This window comes from Condylostylus longicornis, unplaced genomic scaffold (genome assembly GCF_029603195.1).
Source record: "Condylostylus longicornis isolate FDR11 unplaced genomic scaffold, ASM2960319v2 ptg000019l, whole genome shotgun sequence".
Taxonomy (NCBI): domain Eukaryota; kingdom Metazoa; phylum Arthropoda; class Insecta; order Diptera; family Dolichopodidae; genus Condylostylus; species Condylostylus longicornis.
In genome coordinates this window covers 589,464-616,447 of record NW_026577988.1, presented here as the reverse complement: position 1 = coordinate 616,447, position 26,984 = coordinate 589,464, and the positions used below count along the sequence as shown (strand labels likewise).

Below are 26,984 nucleotides of genomic sequence, written 5' to 3'. Positions count from 1 at the left end.
TTTTTTGTATATTAATGCATTCAAAAATTTTACTTCCAGCAAAAAAAAAAAAGTTTTTCCAGTTTTAAATTTATTTCTCGCCTCACGTGTTGTATGCAGTGCTTTTTCATTTCAAAATAAAAATCAAAGCAAATTATTGCATATACATACATACATGATACATTACTCTTTCTTCTTTATTTTCTTTAGTTCCAGACACCGAATGAATTTTCCAATGTCGTTTACGCATTCGTTTTTGTTTAGCACTTTTTTTTTTACTCCTTTTTGTTTATTATATTTTAGTTTTATTTTCGTACGTATGCTTTGCTTTATGTTTACTACTCATTTTTATTATTATTATTGTTCGCCCCTTATTTTGCAATATTCTTTTTTCTTTCTTTTCGCTATACTTTTATGAATTAGTCTAACGGTAATCTTTGTGAAGTAAACATTTATTGACGGTGGAATATTTTATTTTTAATTGAATATCGATTTGAGCACGTTAGTAATTTTGATTTGTTCTTTTTGTTATTAATACAAAAAATTACAATAAAATAGTAAAGAATAAGAAAGACAATGGAAATAGAATAAAGTAGAAAATATTTAATGAAAAAATAAATAAACAAAAATATTCGCGCAATCGCATTCGATTGTGATTTTTTCTTTATTGTGAAAACTTTACTACACATTTTCTTTAATATAGGAGAGAAAAAAATAAATAAAAAGTATTTTGACAGATACATGTAGTTGGAGAGTGTATAAAAATGTAAATTACTGGAATATAAAGAATAAAACCGCTGCTGTCATAGAGAAATATTTTTCTCAAACAAAAAACATTTTTTATAAATAAAAAGTGAAAACATCTTTTTTAAATAGAAAATATAAACATAAAATAATAATAAAAAAAAATATTATAATTTTGGACTGTGTGAATTTTTCTCTTTTACTAGAAGTACTGTGAATTTAGAAAAACTAGTTTTAAATTTTCATATTTATACCATTTGCAAAGTAAACATACAATCATCCTTCGTTACCAGCCCCTTGATTCTTTGAAATTAAAGCTAAATTGTAATAACAATAACATTGAATTTTTATTGCACTTTATTTGCATTCTTTACTGCATTATTTTAATGCCAGTTCATTCGAATTAATTTACTGATTATGTTAATCTATTATTAAGTAACATTATTTAATTTAATTCTAATTTAGTTATAAAAAATTGTTTGAAAATATAGTAAAATTACGATATACATACATATGTATATTCCAATTCCAAATAATCAAAATCAAATGGCGCAACTAACTCAATTAATTCAGTTTTTAGCAATGTAAGGTGGTGTTCATATAATTTTAAATTAAATTTTCGTGAACAAATTATTTATTAGCAGAATATTTTCTTGAAATATGTGAAATTTAAACTATAAATGTTATAGATTATAGCTAATAATATTATTTATATTTTTTTGCCAGATTTTACTAAATAGATTACTGGGTCACAGTATTTTACCATTATAAATTACCCACAAATTAAGGGAAGAGCACCATATTTTGCAAAATATTATAATAGATTTACTAGGAATACGCATTACTAGACTTTTTAGTGAGATATTTTCTACATGTTGCCAAATATTTTAAAAATATTTCTTGGGTTATTTTTTCAATTTAAAATTGGCAAATATGAAAAGCATACTATGAATTTTAAAGCGATTTGCTTTTTAATTATCTATAACATTAAAATTTTATTACTTAATTTAAATAAACCCTTAAAATTTAAAATTACTATAATAATATGTGCCTATATGTTATTTATAATTACACCATGACAAATTTAAACAACTAAATTTCAAATTAGATTCTACTCAACCCAAAATACTTTGCTCGAAATAAATTAGAATGTAGGTACTCGCATACTCCAATTATTGCCTTTAGTACAAACAGCACATTTTCTAAGAGTATGTTCTTATAATGCGTGTATGATATAATGCGTGATAAATGTACACTACTTGACTCACTGTTCTCATACCGAGGTACATTAAAAAATTTTTATTTTTTTTTTTTTAGTTTTTGTAATTTTTAATTTACTTTTATATTTTATATAAATAAATTACCTGTTCCATACAAACCATAAGAAAATAATTATATTAAATAAGTAAGCGGCTAAATTTACATATGTACATATATTGTGAATAATCAATAAACAAAAGAATAAGTAAGGAAGAAGTTCAATGTACTGGACATATATGAAAAGACCTAAATTTTATAGTTTCTTATTCACATTTTTATACAAAAAATGATTTTATTTTATTGGATAAAATTTCACACAGTCGAAAATTATTTAATTATAATTTGAAAAAATTTTCGATTGCATTATTTTTGATTTGTTCTAAAAAAAAAAAAATATTCTAAAGAATAAAATTAAAAAAATTTTTTAAATGTTTCAATAATTTGTTAAGAATTTTTTTCTTGTACAATTTTTGATTATTTTGTTAAGTGTGAATTCTATAAATTATTTTTAGTGGAAATTGAAAATTAGTTTACAACAAAAAAAAGAAAAAACAAAAATAGTAAAAAAAATAAATTTTCTTTTTACACAATGAAAAATGATTTTCAAAACACAATTTCCATTTGTTTTAGACCGCCTCCACTTACTTTTAAGATTTTAAGTTTTACACTTTTTTTTTCGCTATATGCGCCTATATATACACTTGTTAATTAAGTGAAAAAGATTTTTTAATTTTTTGTAATTTCTTAAATTTTCATTAATAAATTGTATTTATTTTTGTTGTTATTTACAAAGTTGTAAATTTAGATGTAAAACTAAAATTTATTATAATTCAATTTCAATATATTAAAAATATAATGAAAAGTAAAATGATAAATTAAGAAATTTAGAATTAAAAGTGGAAAAAGAGTGCCTATAGTAGTGATTATTTTTAATTTACTGTCTTGTAAGTATCGCCAGAACAATTAATTTATTAATATTAATTTACATATGTTTCTGAACCATTTCAAAAGCGGAATTATTAATTTGGTATTTGAATTTGTAAATATTTTGATATTAATATGGATTATTCTCCTAATATTACTCCATTGCTTCGCAAAATTATAGCGCCTAAAAATAGGCAAAAGATTTTAATTTCATAATATTACAGCTCTATAATTAAATTTTGAGCGAAATGAAATATTTATTAACAATAAATTATTTAATGGAAAGGTTTACTAATACCTTGCCGAAATAACCAAGCTGATTGTTAATATTATGAATTAAGTCAGATCAGGTAAACTCTACGGTCAAGCAGTCTAGAAAGAGTACACTTATGATAAATAGGCCCCTGCCACATCGTCGTATTGTGATATTGCCATCTCGTATTTTCATTGTGATACGAATCAGTTTTAACTTTTTAAAAGCTAATACAGGTTTTCATAGAATTTTCTTCTGCAAGATACGTAATATACTCCAATAATTTTTGGCTCCCGCACTCAAGTGCCTATAATATAAGCAAATGAGATGTGTTACTTCCTCCTCCTATTCCTCCTGTTCATGATGATTGTTTGCAACATTTATTGAGTACATATATATATATATATATATATATATATATATGTCCGTATATATATATATGTCCGTATTATCATTGATAATTTAAATTTTTCTTTTGTTAAGCACTGTACTACTCACTATTTACTGATGTCGTGTATATGCAAATCTGTAAATGTTGACATCATATTGTATATAAAAAACGGAATTTTTTAAAATTATAAATAATCAAGGGAATAATATATATATATATATAAGTTTGTAGAAAATAATTCCCTCATTGCGCCTATTTTACACATAATTATGTTTTTTTTATTATATTATGTATATATATATATAATTATATGTTTATATTAATTTATTAATGTGGTTAAACCTGTAGGAAGTGTTAAAAAATGCTTTTGTTATTTTATATAAATAAATATTCAAATTAAATAATTCGTCATCCGTGAAAACACAGTTAGCATTATTGTGAAAACCTTTTGTTTTTCTTTTCCTAAATTAAAATTAAGGTCAAGTTCACATATCGCACATGTACAATATACACAAACAAACTATGATTTAACAAAAACTAAATACAGTATTTAGCACAGCCGTGACAGAAAACATGTATGTACATGTGTTAATGCTTATATGTAAAAAACAAAATTATTTGCAAAAAAACGGCAAAACTTATCACTTACTTAATACGAATTGTAGTGAAGTGTTTGAAATTAGGAAAAAAATTTTCTTCCACTATTTATGGAGGGCGTTTTTATTATACATATACATACATATTTTCAAACTCTTTGACAGATTTTTTTCCAACACTTCAAATTATAATTTTCTCAACTATAATATGATCTCAATTTATTATACAATTAATCGAATTGCTGCAGAAAACTTTCGAAGCACTCCCTTAGAAGCGATATTGAACATATCAGATATGTTGCAACACGTAATTTCAATATTCCGAGTTTTTGATTTCAATGTTTCGAGATATACTTAGTGATAAATAGTGAAGAATAACACCTTATGTGAAGGATAACGCAGTAGTGGTAGCACCATATATGTTATCACTGTTCTGAAGTTATCACTACATTTTCCACTTGCATATGCGCACCCACACTATACAAATGAGAATAAGAACATTTATAAATTAATTAAAATTAATAATTAAAATCATAATATTTTCATTTTCCCATAAATCTTATTTAGAATATACAAACAAGGAGCCTGTATGAAATCATTTCTGACACATAAGTGTATAAAATCGATTAGAAATTCTTAATTTATATTTAATTAAATTGTATATTTTAAAAAGAAAAACAAAAACTTAATAAAATTCCAAAATATTTAAAGTATTTTCGAAATTTTTTAATTTTTTAAATTAGAGAAACCTTAACATGTATGTGCGTTATGTATGTTTGTAAATATAAAATATAATATAAAAACTTTTTATGGTTACCGCATTGTCTAGAATTTCGTGTTTATGTAAACATATTACGAAATCTCATTATTTTCTTGTAATGTGTTTATAATAATTTAATTCTTGATAGGGTATGATAAATTTTTCATTTATTTTATAATATCAGTCAGACTTACATAGTAGACAGCCATATTATATTTTAATTTTGCAAAGTGTGTATATGGGTATGCCGGCTCCAGCTCACTTATGAGTGAGTATATGAGAACATTTGAACTTTAAACATACATTAATAATTATTCTAAATAAAAATTTTTAAACTCTCTTAAAAGATCTGACAATTTAATTATTGATTTTTATTTATTCTCAGTTGAGTTGTTGATATCTGCATTGTGCTTTGTGTTGAGCGTTTTTTTCACGAATAATAATGTTGGCTATTTTGTTGTATAAATGTTTGAAAGATAAGGCAATACAAAAATTTTCTTACCGATCACGAATATTAATTTTTCGGGTCTAATGCAAACTTTTAATTGAATTTATTTAATGTACTTAAATTTGATAGAACCAATAAATTTCAACTAACATGGCATCCTAAATTTATAATTGAAAATCTTCTAATTTAAATTTCAAATAAATATAAAATTAATTTTTTTTTTTACTATTATTTTTCCCTTTTAAAATTTATTATACGATTTTACAATATTCTGATCAAAAAAGCATTTTTTTTTAATTTATTAACTGTATAAGTTCTATAATGATTCTAACAAAAATGTCTAAAATGAGTGGCGAAAACAAAAAGGAATTTAATAAGAACAGGGAAATTTTTCGGACCTCGGAATTATTTTTCAAAAATTTAACAAAAAAAAAAATAGGAAAATAATAAACAATAACAATAAAAAAAGAAATTTTTGATACGAAAAATTTTAAAAGCAAAACTATCGAGAATTATTTATTGAAATTGAAAAAAAAAGGAAATAATTTTTATTTTCCTTTTTCATTTTTCCGGTCTGACACAATATGAGCATACAGACATGCATGTACTAATAGAATAAATGTATATGTATGTATGTATTTTCAATTTGCGAAAATGATTTAACCAAATTTGATTTATAATAATGTGATCGGATTGATTGCCGTTTTTTAATTGATTCTGATATATTCATAGGAAACAATATTGAAATGGGAAATTTTTATGGAACACAAGTGCAATTTTATAAATAGGCCGCAATAAAACATTTTTCTGCATTAAATAGTGCTTATAAGTTTCAAATTACTCACAGTTAACTAAAATATAGAAACGCCCACTAAAAATAGCTCTAACTTTAATTTGACTTATTCAGCAACACAATAATTTTAACTTCTATAAATAAGTCAAATTGACATTATATCTATGGTATTTACGGTAGGACACATTTCTGTACAACACTTATGTATAACATTTCAAAGTAACAGTAAAAGTTTGAATTTCATCGAAAATTATGAACTTATGTACCTAAGTCCGGCCAATTTTCGATAACTATATCTAAAAATTCTTTAATTTTCGAAAAACACCTTATTTAGAAATTCATTTTGGAAAATGTTGAAAAACGAACTCTCTATTGCATATAAAATTATTATATAGATTTCCATTTTTAATGCTTTGAAAAAATTTAACTTAATCAAACTAAAAGCGATAAATTTGTAAAACTACCAAAAAATTATTTTAATTCGGAATTTTGCAAAACCCACCACATGCGCTATTCAATAAATTATTCACAATAATCTGCTATACAAAATTGATTTTATTGATCAATCAAGTATGAATTTCCTCTTATGAGTCACAATAATATAAAAAATATTTAAAACAAAAAAAAAAATTTTTTTTAAGAATTTATTAATACAATTTTGAATTGTAGCATATTTTGCAATAGATTCCATTATGCTTAACTATAAAAAAAAATTATCGATTATATTTTTGTAATATTATTATTTATAAATTATTATTGAACGCAAAATTTTATAATCTCTTGATATAAAACCGACACTTTTAATATAAAAAAATAAACATTGAAATAAAAATTGAAAATTTTTAACCATAAAGAATATTTTCGTGAATGGATGTACGTACATTATGTTGTATATGAGTATGTGTGGTACATGGTTAGTATATACGCACTAGTTATTTGCTTACAAATATGATTTATGACCCATTTTATATTGAAATCTCAAGTTTTTCTAAAATATTTTCCATTTATTTTTAATATTACCAAAAGAATTTTTAAAAATTAACCATAATTTTAAATAATTTTGAATTTTTAATTAATAATCCATAAAATTTTCAATATGAATTATGTAGGAGAATTGAGTTTGCTTTTCATTTAGAAAAGAAACTTGTTGAAGAGGTATGGGATGAAATCTTTTAACTCACCTCACATTATAGGGGTGAAAATTTTAATTTCATACCTCACCTTTACGTTTTTAGCTTTTGTATTAACCCTTAACTATATGTACGTGGTTTGGACTTGCACTTCTTTGTGACAAATTTTGACATTACTTTTAATGTCAAATTTATACAACTGTTATTATTAATAATTTTACTTAAAAATTAAAGTAATTTTAGTTCTCATATTTTTAATGTTATTAAAAAACAATTAACAAGTTAATTCACTTTCTTCATTTCGAAAAGTAAAAAAAAAATATTTTTCTCTAAACTCGGTAATTAAATAATGAAATTCTTGCCCTTAAGTAATGAAAACCCGATTTTGTTTAAGGTACATACATTATATATATATATACACATATATAAATTCACGCTTGTTTAGTTTAATGGTGGAATATTATTAAATTTAAAATTTTTATAGTTAAAATACCAGTTTTATAAATTTTTTCTAATTACATTGAAGAATTCCAAAAAAATTTTTTAAAATATGACTGTACATTTTTTATAATCAATTCAGGAATTTATAAGTCAGGAATCACTCAATGAATTAATATGAAGCCTCAACAAAAATAGGCCAGTAATGGGAAATTAACAAAATTTTGTAGAAAAATTGATAAGTCTGGTCCATTTCTCGACATGGAAAATATTACAAAATTAATGACAATTAAATTTATTTTAATTAAGTCAATATGGTTGTGATCGCCATCTGTTAAGCGTAGTCTAGGCATATTGGAGAGCTATTATATAAAATCTGTTGTAAATTAGACAACATTCAAATACATGATTGATATTACAAGTTGCATGAATCAACAAGTGGTTCGTCAAGAAATTATTAATAATACAATAAATGTTGATAATATCGTTCAAATGCCAATCAATTATCAAAATGGATTACTGTACATCACCTCTTTTGACAGCTACCTACACTATTCGCCACATCCCGTATTTAAGTAATCCTACCGATGACGTTAATTTCAAATATTTTTTATACTACTATAATAACTTGTTAGCTAGAATATTGAGTGAGTACTGCTATACGTAACTTCTGATCTTGATTTTGTTACCTTCTACTTTATTTTGCTTTTTAGGACCCAATTTTTTTGGAAAATAAATCACAAAATTGTTCCGGTTTAGTTATTGCAATATAATATGTATTGGAATATTTCAACAAAGAATTTCCAATAAAATTCCGCACAATTCTCTTCTTTCAACATACCAGCAGTGAATTAATTAATTTAAGAAGTAAAAGCAAATAAAGTGTGAAATTTTTTATTGTTTTTGATATGACAAAGAATTTTCTTTTTGAATTTATTGATTTGCTTACGATAAATTCATCATATTTCTTTTGAATTTTGAATAATTCTATTATTGCGTAAATAATAAAGCTGCATCTACGTTTATTTAATGGAAAATAAAAAAATCTTTTAAAGGTTTGCATAATAATTTAGAAATTTAATATTCTTTTCAATGATTTGAAAGCATAATAAAAATATTAATGTAGTTTTTGAAAGAAGAGGGTCGTTCACAAATTAAAAATTTTTGTTTTATTTCTTACTCATAGATTTTACTTATTGCACTTTTATTAAAATTGCAATTTGTCAGCTACCCAAGTATCTTGTAAGCCTAATATCGTTTAATAAAGTCAAATATGACTTTCCATTGTTATAAATCAGAAGCTGGTTTTTCTTGTTAATTTTTTCTCCAGTGTACCAAAATGGCCTCATAAATTTTAATATTGAATTGAACAAAATTGCTTTTCAGGTTTATTCAAAATAAAAAACAACTTTTCTATACCACTTACGAGTTCTTCTTCACCATTAATAAGAAAGAGTCACGGTTAATTGTGATTTAATTGAAATTGCAATAGAATGGAGAGCCCTAAACAAGGTAATATTAAAAACCTGATTTCTTTTTGCAACTGCCTTCAATTCTATGTGTATATTGCATTCGTTTATAGTTTTTTTTTTCTGAGTCATCCTGTATGAATAAAATAGTTTATATCGTATATAGTTAATAATTTTTACTTTTCATCAACTTTCATAATTTAATTTTTAAAATTTCAAGAACCAGATGTAAAATATTTAGGTACTTACTCTACTATAGACTCTTTATATAAAAAACACATTATAAATATTTTATTTTCACTCTCTAATCCTGAAATATAATTTTGTTTTAAGTTTTAAGAATATCAACTAAAATAAAATTTATTATAAAAATAATTTATATACGCATAAACTTTTGATAATATTCCGCTAAATTTAAAGAATTTTCATCAAAAATTGAATGATGAAAAATTCTAAAATTGGAAAATAAATTTTTGTTTCGCTTTTTGTCTTCTTAATTTTTGTTTTTCATTTCTCAAATGTTTTCAACGCTTTAATTGCCTTTAATTATAAAATTGTGCATAGTTTTTGTTTTATACGGAAATATTCTAACTAAGTAAAGAGCAAATCAACGGCAGCACAACAAAAGAAAGCGACACAGTCAAAATGATTTTCTTTTTTGATGAATTTAGATTTTGTTACAATATATGAGGTGTCCGTACAAAAACAACAAGGAGATAAAATAAAAACCAAAAAAAAAAATAAGTAAAAATGACTAGACAAGTGGTCTAATGACCTAATAAAAAATGTTTCTGTTGACAAAAAGCCCAAAAAAAAAAACTTACAAGATTATTTTGAAATATACACTATGTAGGTATATAGAATTTTTATTTTCGTGTTCTTATATTATTAGTATTGTCATAAAAATGAACATTTCTTGTAAGAAAATCAAAAATTATAAAACAGTAGAATAAATTTATGTTCAAAAATTTGTTGAACTAAGGAAATCATTATATGCATCAAACCATTAATTCTTAAGATTTATTTGAAGAGCAAAACAATACGAAATAATTTAAAGTAGTTTGTATCATTTGAAACGATGTGTCATGGAATAAATGTAACACTATTTTGCATAGAAATTCTGTTATACGAGAATATAAACTGTTCTATAAATTTTAAAATTTTCGATATAAAAGTGTTGAGCCGTCTATAAAGGAGTAAAAGAGCTTAACTATGCCACTATGTATACAACTATACACGAATTGGAAGTTCTTATACATCTGTAAAGTGTTATACGTTTAAATTGTTATAATATATTCTTAAATGGTATTCTACTTAATATTTCCCTCCAGCTATATAACAGCCTAACCAAGCTATTCTCAACAATGCTACTATATATACGATTTACTATGCGGGGATTTATTTCAGATTATTATACACTTATAAAGTGTTATACGTTTAAATTGTTATAATATGCCTTAAAATTGTATTCTATATTTAATATTTTTCTTCAATTATCAACTTTCTTTTACGTTTTGTTCCTTTCAATCTTAATTTGTTAAGAAAAATCTTCAAAAAGATCATTAATTTAAAAATTACAGAATTGCTTGTATAACTCTTATTTTTCTTATTCACTTTTTAGCAATAAATTTGTGATATAAAAAATTTATATTTATATTTTTATTATTTAAAATGTCTTGTATCATTGAATTTTCCAATTAAATTAAAAAAAATTATTTTATACAATTCAAAAAATCGATTAGCAGATAAAGAAAGCTAATTATTCGATCCAAAAATAAATCAGAGAATTAAATATAAAAGAGCTTTTCAAAAACATAAAAAGAAAAAGAAATGTCAGTATGACGTACGTACGTACAATGTTCATGTAACGTAAATTTATTAATTTTTCTTTTATTTAGCAATTTACAAAATAAGGATATTAACCTTATTATTATTTTGTGCTTTTGTTTTTGTCCTGTCTGAAATTATGAATTATTTTTTGATAAATTTTTTTATATTTTTTTTGCAAGTATGTGTGTGTATATATTGCTACAAATATACGTAATTATAAAACAAAAGGTGTATGTGCATCGACCAGCTACCGCATAAATATTTTAAGTGATTCTAAATTTAAAATTTGATTTGTATCAGAAAATTATGACATATTTATGTATGTCATAATTTTAATCTACTATATATACTGTATAACGAATACAGGGTGTTTGATTTTCAATGGTATTTTTGAAGCATCAGGGTTATAATCCTAATAAGACGAAAATTTCAGTTTTTCGGCCTCCGCGGCTGATTAGCCGAAAAACTAAGTTTTATAAGTCCGAAAAAAGGAATATTGGCAAAAAAAAACCTCTATGGATGAAATATGAAATAAATTTTCTGTTATATTTTCATGTGTCTGGATTTATAGTCTGCTATAGAAATACTATTGATACTTCTTGTCAAACTTCGTAAGCTTATATGAAAAGATTTTAATTTGCATTTCGCTCAATGATACAGGTATACTTATGATTAAAAAAACAAGAATATACTTATATACATAGATCTATATCTGTTGGTATTGATATATGTACATACATATCTATAATATTGACTTAGCATGCCTTTTTGGGCATTGGTTTGAACAAGAACAAAGGTAGCTTTTTAATACTGTTTGTGTTATTTTTATTGCGAGAAAGAACGCAATTTACGATTCATAATTTTTTTAAAATTTCCAGCATTTTAGTATATAAGTATGTAAGCTACACATATTTACCCTCATATAAGAATATATATAATTCCAAATATCGATGGAATACACATTACAAATCAAATTATGACACGGTCGCATGGGCGCAAATTTACTTGAAAAGTACAGAAGAACACTTAATAAAGACCACATCTGGTCTTATTTTGTTTTTGGTTTTTTTTTTTTTTTAACTAAAAGAACGTTCAAAGAGGGCAAATTCTTTCCACAAAAGAAAATTTTACATTATACGATAATTTGTATACCTTTGTGTATATGTAGGTATGCAAGAATCTTATTTTAACTTATTAATTGTCATGTTAATTAGAATGATTTTGAAAGCAAAAGTTTTTTTTTTTTTTTGGATATGAAAGAATTTTAATTTTTCTTTTTAAGATCGTGTCGCCACATAATTAGTATAGATTGACATTTTATGAACTTAAGAAATTTCACACAAATGTAAATATGTTTATGAGTACTTACAGTAAAATTATGAAAAACAAAAAAGAAAATATTAAATGGATTTAAAATATTAAAATTTTTAAATTTTGGAAAATATTCAAATACAAATTATGCGCTAAGGGTTATTTATTTTGAATATTATTAAAACGTACTGATTATATCAAAATAATTACATATGGTAATTATATTCCATTAAAAATTTCGAATTTTGTTTATTTGTACGATTTTCAATATGGGCTAGGTTTAGAGAAAGTTAAGGCAGCTCAAATTTATATAATAATGCAAAAATGAATATACGTGTATTTATAGCCATTGTCTATTACTATATATTTCATTCGATTTCGATCAAACTATGGGAATTTGACCAATTTTGTTAATGAAATGATTTGCAAAAATAAAAGAAATCGAAAAATATTTTAATTCAATATTAGACCGAAACAGCCCGAAATAGCCCGAAATAGCCCGAAAAAGCCCGAAATAGTCCGAAATATCAGAATTATTCTGAAAGCACCTGTTTTCTGTTCAAAACCTAAAGAATATATTATTTTGTGTAATTGAAAAGCATTTTTCAAATTCTATATGTACGGGTACACATTTTATATTCAAACACTTTTTCGGAGAGCTATATACTTTTGAAATTCTCAAATATTAAAATTATATTTTTTTTAAAAAAGCTATTATTTATATTATACAAGGAAGTCTTAAAAATTATGTTAGAAATTTATTTACAATACAAAATATAATTACATATATAATTTCGACCGAATTTAATCTCAATTTGCATACCATACAAATTCACTCAAAAATACATACTTGTAATACTTCTAAATATTTTACTCAAATCTAATTGTATGACTAATATAGTTTAAAATTTTTTAATAAAAAAATAATGTTAATTAATTTTAAACAAAAAAATTATTATAATACTCGTTCATAATCACTAACTATTGTGCTCCAGAATCTACATTGTAAACTGTTATAAGAATAGGAGAATAAACAAAAACAAACTGTTTTTTTGGATTAAAATTAACAAATTTTTAAAATTATGTTAAAATTTTTAGTACCTACACAAAAAATTTTTTTCTAATATTCGAACTTTTATTGCAACATTTCTGTTTTTATAATTTTACATTTTAAGTATAACAAAAAACGCTTTAAACTACAAGTACGACTTTTAATACGGTTAACAGTTTACTTTTTAACAATTATAATGCAATCGTTAATTAAAAAAACCAATACAAGTTAAAATGAAAATAAACATTAAGCATAAATTTAAAAATTTTTAAATAAAAAAAAAAAAATTAACACTTTTCAGGTGATTTAATTTATTTTTTTTTTGTACATAAAAAGCATTAAAGAACAAAAAATATTAAAAAAAAAAAAGCAATGCCTAAATTGCTTTTCAAGGTTATTAGAAAACATTTTTTAATATTAAATTCAGTGAATTTATTTTTTAAAAATAAAATTAAATATATTGGAAATATAAAAAAGAAAAGAAGAGATTTAAAAATTTCATGTCCAACATTATTTTACAACAATAATAGAATTAATGTAATTTTATTAGTAAATTGGTTTTTATTTATATTTTTATTATGTGATCATTTTAAATTAGCTCAAAGTCGAAAATTATTATGTACACCATGTGAAATAAAATCAGAAATAGGTAAAAAAAATTCAAATATTAATAATGATGGTTTACCAGCTAAAGCATCATATGAAGAATATGTTTTTGAACATCAAGTAACAAGACAACAAGCAATTGCTGCATTACGTATGCTAAATGATAGCTTTTTTAATGGTAAGTTTAAATATTGTAATAACATAACATTTAACATTACATTTACATTATAATAATAATATTATTTAAGGTATAATCGATTATGTAGAGTACGTGTTGAATTTTTTTTGCATCTTAATCGATATTGCAGTTAACAAAAGCATTGTAACTGTTAATATTGTCAACAGTGATGTCTATACATTTTGTAATATGTAGCAGATAATGCAAAAAACAATAATGTCAATATTGCCAGTCATGTTGCTAAAATTTTTTGGTATATTTTTATAACAAGAAAATTTCAACTACCGATTTTGCTTTTCGTCCAAATTTGAAAACTTTTTAAGAGGATAAATAATTTTATTTAGTGAAATTTAGTTCTTGAAAAACATTCAGCCGGTTGTATACAAAAGTGTTTTTTTTTTAGCATAAATTACTATTCACCGGCTTGATATTATCGATCACACCTTTAAATTATAATTAATAATAATAATGATAATAAAATTATTAAAATTAAATTATAATTAAAAACACAATTTGCAATATTAATTTTGTCTTCAATCCATTTATGGAAGTATGCAACATCTGTATAAATACTTGGTTTACCTTCAGTACAATTAAAACCAGCTGCTGCAATACCAATTATTATATCATTGATAATTAAACCAGAACCAGATTCACCATGACAAATATCAGTTTTATTATTTAAATTCATTGGTCCAACACATAATCTTCCTGCAGTTGAATCATCTTGAAATTTCATTGTTTTTGTTAAATTATATAAATTTGAACAAAATTTCCATGAATAAATTTTTAAATATGCTTTAACTGGCCGATAATTATTATTAAATCCAATAACATTACATAATGTATTTATTAATGGTGTTGAATTTGATAATTTCTTTATTATATTATTATTTTTTATTATTTTAAAATTTTGATTAATTTTTGGTTGAAATTTAACAATTGCCAAATCATTAATTAATTGATTAACTATAAAATTACGATTTGAATGAATTTGAATATTTACAATTTTACGATATATATTAATTTCATTGGTATCGTAAAAAAATTTAATTTTAAATTTATTTGAATAATATGAATTTGAATTTTTTATAAAATTCATAAAACAATGTCCAGCTGTTAAAATATGATTTGATGAGATTAATGTCCCGGCACAATATTGATAATATAAAGGTTTTCTATAAAATATTACAATATGTTGAATTTCATTTTCAGTCACTGGTAAACCACCATATAATTTTAAGATTTTTATTTCTTTAAATGTTGTAGCATTAAAGAAATATTCATTGTTTTTTATTAAAGGAATCGAACAAAATATTATGAAAAATATTAAAAAAATTTTAATTTCCCAGATTTTAAATTTCATTTTCCATTTTTTGTATTGATCCTGCCAGGGTTTTTTTTACAAAATTTTTGACTGAAAGTACGAATTTTGACGATTTCTCTTCGTAATGATTCTATTTAGTTTTGATTACATTGCACGCTTAACGTTTCGAATGAGTTTGCCTTTAATGTTTACTTTTATTTTAAATTATTTTAAAATGCTTCTGAAAAAATTTTTGTGTCAAATTTTTTGTCATCAAAATGACAACATTTTCTAAGCCTATAAAAATTAGTTTTTTAAATTAATTATTAATTTTTCTTATTTACAAGTTTTATTAATAAATTTTTTTTTGTAGGTCCAACAGATCCAGGATGTAAGGCATTTGATTGTGAAAAACATATGAAATATTGTTTAGGAACATATTTTTTAAATGATCATTGTTTTTGCGAGCAAAGTCATACAAATGGTAAGTAAGAACATTCTTAATAGTATTTACATTAATAGTTTAATTAAAATCACAAATTAAGGTTCTTAACCTGTAAAATTAAAATTCTGTAGAAATTGCGCTTGTTTGGAAAATTTAAGATGTTATTTATGAGGGTCAACAATTAATATTTCTTAATTTATTAGCAAATTTTCTGTACTATTTCACATTCTTTCTTGCAATACAAGAAACAAATTCACCATCATAATCAAATCAATTGCAACAGCTGATTTTAATGGTTTTAATCCAAAAAATCCTATAATATTATTCTTAAAGGAACATTTTACTTTCATTCACATCTCAATTTAGTACGAATCGCTCCAGGAACAAAATGTTCTTCTGTTTTGCCAATCTGTTAATTTTTTATGCTTGCGTTTGTAAATTCAACGGGATCTTCTGTATTATTCTATAATCTGTACAAATATAATTTATTATGCAAAAAATATACAGTACCACACGTCGTTTGTCAATATAGGAACAAAAAAACAAAACAATTGTATGTTCATTATTAAAATAATTTCACCTTTATTAAAGGTAAACATTTAAAATTTCCTTGAATTTAAATTTTTTAAATAATTTTCAAAGTCATATTATGTTTTTATTGCTTAATATCAGTATACGTACATATTATATGTTCGAGTATAACGTTTATATGTGCGTAAAATGATCTATGTAATAACTCTTAGTCCAACTGTATACACATACCGTGCGTGTTTATGTCGTGTGTGTTCTCTATTAAATAATATTATCTAAAAAATTATGCAAATTAAGTAAATTAATCTGAAGTTTTTCAATTTATTTTTAATTTTTGTTTTATTTATTTTTGTATTTTCTTTATATTTCATTTTTATAATTTTATTATTCATGGCTTTAAGTCCACTATATAGGCATATAATTCAGTTCTAAACGATTCAATATTATTTTTATTTTCCGGTAGAATGAGAATATCCAAATTCCGGTATTTGGGAGCGTTTTAAAAAGAAAATTATAATATTAAAAAGAAAGAGAAAACAATTACCGTTACATTGTCAAATATTGGGGTATATGTAAAAATTCCATAACTTTTTTTTATAGTAAAATGCTCGTAGGCAATTCTGCCTGAGTAAATCAGTAAGACAGTTTATAAATTTTATAATGCATAACATTTTTAGGCTGGAAATATGAAGACCAATGTATTTTGCAAAGTTGGAACTTATTTTGCAATTGAAAAATTTTATTCTTTGAATACTGAATATAAGACGAAGATTTCCGAATTAACACGAGGTAGTATATGAAAACAGCAGTTTATGCAGTGTTCCCACTCAATAAAAAGAAAATGTATCCAATTTCGAGAAAAAAATGTATCCAAAATGTATTCAGCCTCCTAAAGTAGAATTATTATACTAAATCGCCTTACTTTATACCAATAAACTCATAAATAATATTAATTTGCTTTATTCAACAATGTGAGTTTCGTTATTTATAGTAAATTCTTTTAGAAATCACACGCAATTTCTATTATATTTTAAAATTTAAGGTCAGAAAATATATGTTCTGTAGCTGTTGAACTATGCGGTAAAAACGATTCAGCACGAAAACGGGCAAATTTTATTTAGTCAGCAAATAACATTTTTTGGAAGATAATGTACTTAAAAGTTACAGCAATTTAAAAGTTTTCTATAATTTATTTAGTGTTCGAGAAAGAAATGTATCCATATTTCAGCAAAATTTTAAAATGTAGCCAATTTCGACATTTTAGCAGATTTGAGTATCTTTGTATCCAAGCTAAATTTTAAAGCAAAAATGTATCCAAATGGATACAATTGTATCCAAGTGGGAACGCTGAGTTTATGCCGTTTTTAAGTTCTCTCGAGCGGGCAGTTATATTTTATATTTAGGAGAAAGAGCCATGATGCGTCAATCAAACAAAATATTGTGCTCTCTTGTTTTAGGTATGTTTAGCGTAAAAACATACATTATGTATTAGAGTAATTATTGGCTATTACAAATAGAAACAAAAATTCTGCATGTCATATACAAAGTTATATCGTGTACTATGCGTAAAGTAAAAATAGAATGAAAAATCGTAAATTATAGGCGTCTTGTATTCATTAATACCGTAATTATGTATGTGTAATAATTTACTCCAGAATGAAAATAATATTCATGCTTATTTTAAAATTTAAGCACTCAAAAATAAAGCAAAAAAAAAAATTGAAAACAGAAGTCTTATATGGCTACTTGAAATTCTACAATATTTTTAAATTCCGAATGAAACAATAAATTTTAAGGTGAACGTTTTAAGTTGAGTGGACTTGTACACTATACTTACATATTTGAATGTACAAAGTTAAATTTTCAAAAAAAAAAAAAAAAAATTTTATATTTTTACTTATAGGAGTTTTTTATTTCAGTATTTGTATAGATTTGATTCTGAAGCAAAATAATATACACAAGACTATTACAAGATTTCTCGTCAATGATCTGGAAAATTTGCTTTTTTTTTTTTGAAATTTAATGAATGGTTGAATATCAGAAATTTCTGCAAAATTTTGTAGAGCATTAACACAAATTTGTATATACATATACATAATATAATTTACATTGTGCCGAAAATACAACAAGTATATTGAATTATTCAAGCATATTAAGTGCAACAAAAAATTATGAAATCATGAACTTGAAAAATATTTAAGATAAGGATTTGAATTAAGATATTTTTGTATAATAAATTTTTCAAATAGTTTTTTTTTTTGTATAGTTATACTAAATATATTCCAGATTGCTAAGAGATGATGTCAGAATTCGAAATATTGAACTCGTAGTGCATTTTTTTCTTATGCGCTGTCAAAGTATTGCATTATAATCTCTTAATTTTAAAATTCAATAAACATCAAATGATATTTTACATTTTCGCCAGGTTAACATGGATGAATTTGTTAAAGCACAATATAAAACAGTTAACGTGCCTCATATAGCCTCCTTAAGGCTAATTTTTTTTCTCTTTTGCAAATGAAACAGTAAGAGTCTAACATTATGCAGAATATAATTCGTATTGTACAACAAAGGCGGACTAAAGTCCTCGTTTGAAATACTCACACAAACATTAATAAATTTTCAATTATTTTGTGGTAACACCATTTTTTTAATAATTTTAATTACTTTAATTTTTAATTTTATAAACCACAACAATGATTAAAATGCAAATTAATTGATTTCTGTATAAATACCTTGGTTTGGTTTACTTTTAAAAGCCGATATAAGAAAGTTAAATTGGAATTTGTAATTCGTGATTTGCACAAAAATTGCGTGCAAAACCAAATTATCAAATTTAAAATTTTAATAAAATTAAAAAAATATAAGGTAAAATACGTGTGCAGGAGCATTTTTTTTATAATTACAAGGATTTGTGTGGCATGTTTTCTTAAATTATTTATTTTTCATACATAAAAATATGTAAAAGTTGGTGTATATCAAAATAGCTGCAGTGGCCACCGCATCTAAAATTTATAATTCATGTTGAAATATTAACTTAATTATGCACTGCGATTTCAGAATTTAAACCGCAATTTCGGTATTTATGAGTTTTTATTTAGCAAAATTGATTACGTTCTAGTGTGCTTGACATTGATTATTCCAATTGTACATGCATATATAGCTATAAAATTAGTTAGGTTTAGCTATAAAAGTAGTTAGGTTAATAGTAAATTATATACAGTGTGCCCAAGAGTCGTTGGAGCTTCTCAAGCAGCATGATAGAATGACTCCAAGTGAACAAATAATATTTTCACTCGAAATTTAAAAAAAAAAATTTCCAATAAATTTTCCTTTTGATTGTATAATAGGCTTTTTCTGTCATAATTCTCAAGTTATAAATAAAAATGTAAAAATTAGACGGTTTTCAGAAACTTCAACTTCCTGGCCTTAAACCTCTTTAAGAAGGCTTAAAAAAACGAATTTTAGTGTCATTTAGTTTAGGCATTTCTTATTCTTCTCTTGTGTATATAGAATACTTTTCTTCGAGAGTTCCATTGAGTCTCGCACACCCTATAATATAATAAAGAAAATCGAAATAATTTAATTTAATTGTAAATTGAAATCGTAAACCGAAACAAGACGGAAAACCGCAAAATTTGCAATATATGAAATATTAAAGTCTCGCTTTGTAAACTTATTATTAAAATTTGTAGTTTAAATAGCTTATACCGAAAAGTAACACAGTTACTATACAAATTATATGACACATATTTAATTCTAATATCATACTTGCTATACATACATGCATATGCGAAGTTTGAAAAATCTAATTAATGTGGGCTTTTAACGATTATAACGATGGTAAAATCAAGCGTTTTGTTTTTTAAATTAACTTTAATATAACATTTATGGTACAATGATATGAAATAGATACCATGAAGGGAAGGTGTTCGATAGCGCTTGTATCCATAAGAGCAACGCTGTAAAAGTGAGCTATATAAAGAAGGTGTCAATGAATTATGCAACTTCAGCTCAGGAAAATTCTTAAAAATTAATTTTGTCAGACCAAAGATTCTCTGCAAATCAATGAAAATTTTTTGATTCAATTTCAAAATGGTTGATTTTTATTAAGAAATTAAATGTAATTTTATACACTTAATTACATTTTATAATTATTCTTCCAGATGTCTCCCTTGTATATTATATGAAATTCAAAATCTTTATTTATTACTCCCAATGCAAAAAACATTTGTCAAAAACTGAAAATTTTAACTTTGGGATTAATTGAAATAAGAGCCCAACACTTTTACCATTGAAATTTCTAATTTTTGAGTTTTGCATTTAAATTTACCAATGTTTTTAATGTTATACGGCTTCATAATACAGTAATATTTTCGATTTTATTTAATCCATTCACAATAGTAAATTTTTATCCTTTTTTTAGCATTTCTTGAAAATTTCTTTTTTTCTTTTTAGATATGAAAATTTTTAAAAAGCTATCAAGAACTTGGGAAAATAATAAAAGTAGTTCAATTTCTACTATTTATATAAGTAAACTAATTAACCTTCGAGCTTCACTTATTGTGACATAAAACAAATATTGTATGAAGAGAGTCAATAAAAATTATTATTAATAATAATAAATTAAAGAAAAAACTTAAATAGACTTGACTTGATGCATCAATGATTTTGATATCATATTGACTTTGAATTAATATTATTTGCGCGTTTCTTCTTTGTTACTACATTATTATAATATATAGTGTATATAAGAGTGTGTGTATAGTAAGTAGGTAAATATTGCAATAATTTAATATATATATATTGAAATGTGCAACAAAATTATGCGCATTAGTAACAAGCCCAAAAAAAAAAATATGATTGATTTTTTTTTTGTTGAAATGAGTAACAATGCAAAACAAAAAAAAAACATTACGTTGGCAACTGTTGAAATTTTTATATGTATAATAAAGAGCTGGTACGAGTAGAATATTGTTACACTTTAATAAACATTTTTAATGTAAGTGATGGACGGAACGTAGTTCTAATAAATATTGTAAAAATATTTAATTTCTGTGCAGAAATTGTTTACTAATCTTCCATGGTCCTGCTTCGTTCATTTTCTACAAGCCACTAGTAAAATTTTATTAAGCGCCGCATCATGTAAAACTTTTCGACAATGCAAATAAATGTGACATTTTTATTTTCTAAAACTAGTTTAAATAAGTATGTATGTAGCTCAATGTGGAATTTTGTTTAAACCGAAAAAAAAATATAATTTTTACTCAAAATTATTTGTGGTTATCACCATTTCATAAATTAACCTTATATTTCGCAATGTTTTCGTGAATTGTACGTTAGTTACATGCGGCATATTTCTTGAATTATAAATGAAAACGTAAAGTCACATTTAGGTCTTAAAACAATTCGACAAGTAGGGCCAAAAAAAAATACTTTTTTTCTTTGCGTCTGGGTTAATTTTGTCACTCTTTTTCAGGAATACCATATAATTTTAGAATTTTATCCATGTACATTTTATGATTAAATTATTTGAATAGTACTTTTTTATTATACCAGAATAACATTTTAATTCTTCTAATAAATAAAATAAAACTCATTATAAAATACATTTTCCAAATAAATCACGTTTTTCTCCAATTTTTTATAATTTTAGAAGGACTTCCATTTGTTCCACACAGCTGTTATGTGGGAGAAGATAATCAAGCTGGAACAAAGCCATCAATAGGATCATGTTTTAGATTTGCTGAAATTAAAGAATGTTGTTGTTTACGACCACTAGCCCAAAGATGTAAGTTCCATTATAATTGAAATGTTTCTGTTTTTATTTCTACAAATCAAAAGGTTACTTAATAAGCAAAATAATATGAAGAAAATTTCAGAAAATATTTAAAATTTAAAAAGAATCTCACTGAAAATAATTATAATTCTTCAAAAATTGTCTTCTAATTCAAAAATTGTTAAATCGCCCTCAAAGTAAATTTAAAATTTCATTAAAATTTTGTCAATACATTTGAATTTTGAGCACAGATCTTAACATACATGATAAAAACTATATACAATGACGTCAAATAATGCAACTTAAGGAGAAACTTGAATTTTTATTTTAAATTAATTTTTATTTCTTTATGATTTGTAGAGACTTTTTCATTGAATTTACTTTATTAAAATTATGAACTACATTTCTAGATCCACACTATTTCATTTAAATATTAATTTACTGTTGATAACCTTTTTTTAAACTTTCATGTTGTAATCAAAATATTTTTTAAAAGAAAAAAAAGAGAAGTCAAGATTTTATTTTTCTTAAATGATTATTTTAAATGCATTTTACAATAATTACAAAAACTGAAACAAGGCTTAGAATGTAAAGATAATTTTTGACTGATGAAATATGTAAACAAATTTTATATTTTTATGATTCGAACGCACTTAAATTATATTTACTAATTAAAATTAAAAACCATTGTGAATAATTGTTAGGAATAATTTTTCTAATTACTTATTTCTAATTTTTTCTATCCTATTAATAATGTGGTGCATGCAACAAGAACACGTACAAGTATTAAGTTTATACAGCCAAAGTTATTCTTCTATCGTTGGATTGGAAGAACTTACGCCATCCAAATAACTAATATTGTATTGATGAAATATTGGAATACATTTTACTGAATTTCATTATTGTCATTCTAACAAAATTTATTTTCAAGAATATTGCGAAAGTATTTAGACATTTTATCAAAATGCATTTCTAATATCACTAACTGGATTTTTTTTTGAAGTGTTGTAATTGTTATTAGATTTGCATTCTGTTGGACGCCCATTTAAAATTCTCTACAAACATTAATTGCAATAATACAGTATGTATACAATTTGGCAATTAATACACATAACATACTTTCAAGTTGAAATTTGTAGGAATCCATGACTTCAAAATTACAGTAATACAATGTTAATACGAGTACACAATTCAATTGCAAACTTGTGTTAAAACAGAAATTTTTTAATTATGTAGCAATTCATGCTGTACTACAATTTTGAAACCATATGGCTAGTATTGCTGCTATTAAATATCGTCGTAAATAATTTCATAAAATCTTGTAAAAAATGTGAAAAATGTGACTAATAAAAAAATTCTCGACTTCAAATAAATTGGAAAATAACTAGAATTGATTTCAAATATTAAATTTTGTTTAGTACAAGTACAATAGGGAAATTATACATATGTATATACAATTTTATATATGTGTGTATATACATATGCATTTGAATAGCGTGAAGGAATTATTGTCTATTTAAATAATATCAAATTATATTATTAAATCTGATCTTGTAACAAATCTTAATAAAATTGTACCTTATTCATTAAAGCTTTGTAAATTAGTGTTTTCTATATTTATTTTGTAACTGTGCAAGTGCACATAATAAGTGCCTATAGATTTAATTTAAAAATCTTCTTACATTATGCAAAAAACCTCAATTTTTTTAAATATTTTCAATTATATTAATATAATTTTCATAAAAATGGAGCAAAATAATATTATAAATTAATTGCATAAGAAACTGAATATGATTCAAGTTCAAGTGCTTATTGCGTTTTTGAGATGAAAATGTTGATGCATTTCAGAGAAGGAGATGAAAAAAAAAATTCATGACGTCAAATAAATTGTGTGGTTTTTTTTATGTATGTGCATTGTACACTTATTGTAATTTAAATATAAAATTAACATTGTGCAGCAATTTTAGCATATAATTTATCAAATATTTTTCAAACTCAAATATCTACAGAAATGTGGAGGCTCCTTAAATCATTTACAAGAAATTTAAAATTTAACCTAAAGTTTTACATATTCCGCTTGAACAAACATTTTTTTACTTAGTACATGCAAACCGTACGCAACTATAATATTCCATGATTTCAAAATCGCAGTAACAAGGTATTGATATATAATTTAGATCGTGAATTGGGTATCTGAACTGTGTAGCAAAGTATGTTGCATTGAAATTTTGAACACTGGATTTTGTAATTTTGAAATCAAAAATTTCAAAATCAGCAATTTTAATTAAAATTCTGAGAGAATAAAATATTGATAAGAATATTTTCTGGATTTTCATTATGCAATATTGTAATTAATTTTAATTTTAAATAATTATTTTGAATTATAATAATATATATTATTAATTAAATATTTATTTTTATTTACAGGGAAATACTTGTCAACAGCAAGAATCATTTCCAACAATTTATTTTTAATAATAGTTTTACCAATATTTTTACTTTTGTTAAATTAAATATTATGATTTTTCAATTTAAGCATTAACGAATACAAAAAAAATTCATGTTATTTAATTGGCCATACCCGATAGGCGCTACTTATTACTTATGACATATAATTTTCAGTTATCAATTTTGATTATAAAACTTTATCATGTAATATGTAGGTAAACAAAATATTGTTGAAATACCATCATTTTAGTAATTGAAGCGCCATAACGACATAATGTAATAACTTCATTACGTTTCCTGACTTCAAAATTGCAGTAGTACACTCAATAATTTATTAAGCTTAATACTTTTTATAGTTGACAACAATTTGATGCTCGTTAAATATAACATTGCATAATATAATCATTTTGACGAGTCAATCATGATTCCATACCCTGTTACAAAAGAAAAATTTACGGAAATTAATGTAACAACGCAATTATTTTTATTCCACTGCAAAGAAAATCAATAATAAAAATCATCAACACATGTACGTCAAATTATATGAGGAGTAGGAAAAGTACTTTTATAAACTTTAATTAGTGAATTGTGTAGCACTAAAAGTATTAGGACAATTTTGAAGTTAGGGATTACATTTACGTTATGTCACACATATAACGGTTACAACATCTGTACATGTTTATTTGTATGTAATCAATAGTATTTTTTATCTGGAAATTATTGAAATATTGATAAAATTTTTTAAAATAGAAAAATAAGAATTTAGATTAAGAATAAATATTAAAAGATAAAATAATTATCACAAATTATCTTGGTATTATGGCACTTAATGAAACATAAATCACATGGAATAATTTATTTGTATACTGTAAAAAGCATTTTCATATTTGTGAAGTCAGAAATTTAGAACTTATTTTATTCAGGTAGATAAATTTAATTGCTGATTAAAGTAAATTAAAAATTTTTACATTTCTCTTGATTCTTGATCAAATCAAGGAATATTATGAATAGCTTTCTGTTCGATATTTTAAAATTAATTTAATATTTTCACAAATTTTTAATGCTTCCACAAAATTTTAACTTTTATAAAAATTTTTGTATCCAAAATACAAAATTAATTATAATTACAGTCATTAGAAATAATTTAATTTAATTTTGAAATGTAAAAAGTCGAAAACAAACATACTTGACGTATGTATGTTCCAAAATATTTTTAAATTTATAAATTGTATTTTTAATAATTTAATAATGAAATAATTATGACCCATGTATTTTAATAATAAAATTTAAAATTTTATAATTTATTTAAGATTTCAATATAAATAATAAATAGATATTACACTAATGTAACTTATATGTACGTATATGTTATGCATGTACAATAGAAATTTAGAAACCGATTTAAATAATTAGAGATAAGCTATCTATTTTAATATAGATTTATTAAAATTGTCATAATTATTATAATGTATGTAATTAATTACATGTATTAAAGCTCCCTTTATTTTTTGGACATTGGCTGTGGATGAAAAAAAAAAAATAAAACCTTGAAATAATAAATAATTTAATGTATAAACCTAGTATATGAATGAATCTACCATACCAAATACATAAATTGTTTAAATGTTTTTATGAATTTACCTTTAATAATATTATTTTATTTAATTATTTGACTAAAAAGTAAAATAAGCTGACATATTGATTTGTTTGTAGGAACCAATTATATCACGAAAATTGGATATTGTATAGTTCAAGCATGTAGTATCTTTTTTAATTGTATAAACGAATAAAATACGTACGTATATGGAATTTAAGATTTTATCTTTATTCTTTTTTGGAAAAATTTTTGGGCCAAATATAAGATGCAATATATACTATTTCTCCACGAACACTAAAACCAATTGGAACTGAATTTTAAAGAAATATTAAAGAAAAAAACTCATTTTTATTTAGGCTATAGCTATGATTTATAAAGTTGCTTTAAAATGGTAAAATATTTATTTATTCAGAATTCTGTAATTAGGGGAAAATTTCTAAATTGTTTTATAAAACTCGCTGCAAAAGATTTGCATGTGTAGTTGCTGTTGCAAACAATTTAATAAAATGAGCGGCTCTAAAAATTCCAAATTATTAAAAAATCCATTAGCTTATATTTTATTAAAATTTTTAACAAAAATTTTCCACAATTTCTGAATTTTCAAGCTGAAACTATCCACTGAAGGGAAAATGAAATTTTCGATTATTTAAAATTTAACCTTCTATTAAAAAATAAATAATTCGTTACATAGTTTTTGGACATTGGTCATATTCATAA

General features: G+C 23.5%; 1 protein-coding gene across 4 annotated transcripts; it reads left to right on the top strand.

Moving 5' to 3' along the window:
• The first annotated feature begins 428 nt into the window (after positions 1 to 428).
• Positions 429 to 26,479, top strand: LOC129606578 (uncharacterized). Of its 4 annotated transcripts, none has more exons than XM_055516956.1 (5): positions 429 to 832; positions 13,679 to 14,161; positions 15,841 to 15,951; positions 22,100 to 22,234; positions 24,650 to 26,479. In XM_055516956.1, exons 2-5 carry the CDS (start codon positions 13,750 to 13,752, stop codon positions 24,733 to 24,735), a joined length of 744 nt encoding a protein of 247 aa, XP_055372931.1. In that variant the 5' UTR covers positions 429 to 832; positions 13,679 to 13,749; the 3' UTR covers positions 24,736 to 26,479. The 4 variants fall into 4 exon arrangements, with proteins under 4 accessions (XP_055372931.1, XP_055372935.1, XP_055372933.1 ...); XM_055516960.1 differs by having other exon boundaries at positions 435 to 745; positions 13,976 to 14,161; XM_055516958.1 differs by having other exon boundaries at positions 435 to 832; positions 13,976 to 14,161.
• The last annotated feature ends 505 nt before the right edge of the window (positions 26,480 to 26,984 follow it).

What these genes read in the sequence shown, in the direction of transcription:
- LOC129606578 (XM_055516956.1), top strand. Translation starts at nt 13,750, where the DNA reads ATGCCTAAATTGCTTTTCAAGGTTATTAGAAAACATTTTTTAATATTA. An exon ending in AAATGATAGCTTTTTTAATG is followed by an intron (nt 14,162 to 15,840) that starts GTAAGTTTAAAT and finishes TTTTTTTTGTAG; the next exon opens with GTCCAACAGATCCAGGATGT. An exon ending in CGAGCAAAGTCATACAAATG is followed by an intron (nt 15,952 to 22,099) that starts GTAAGTAAGAAC and finishes TTATAATTTTAG; the next exon opens with AAGGACTTCCATTTGTTCCA.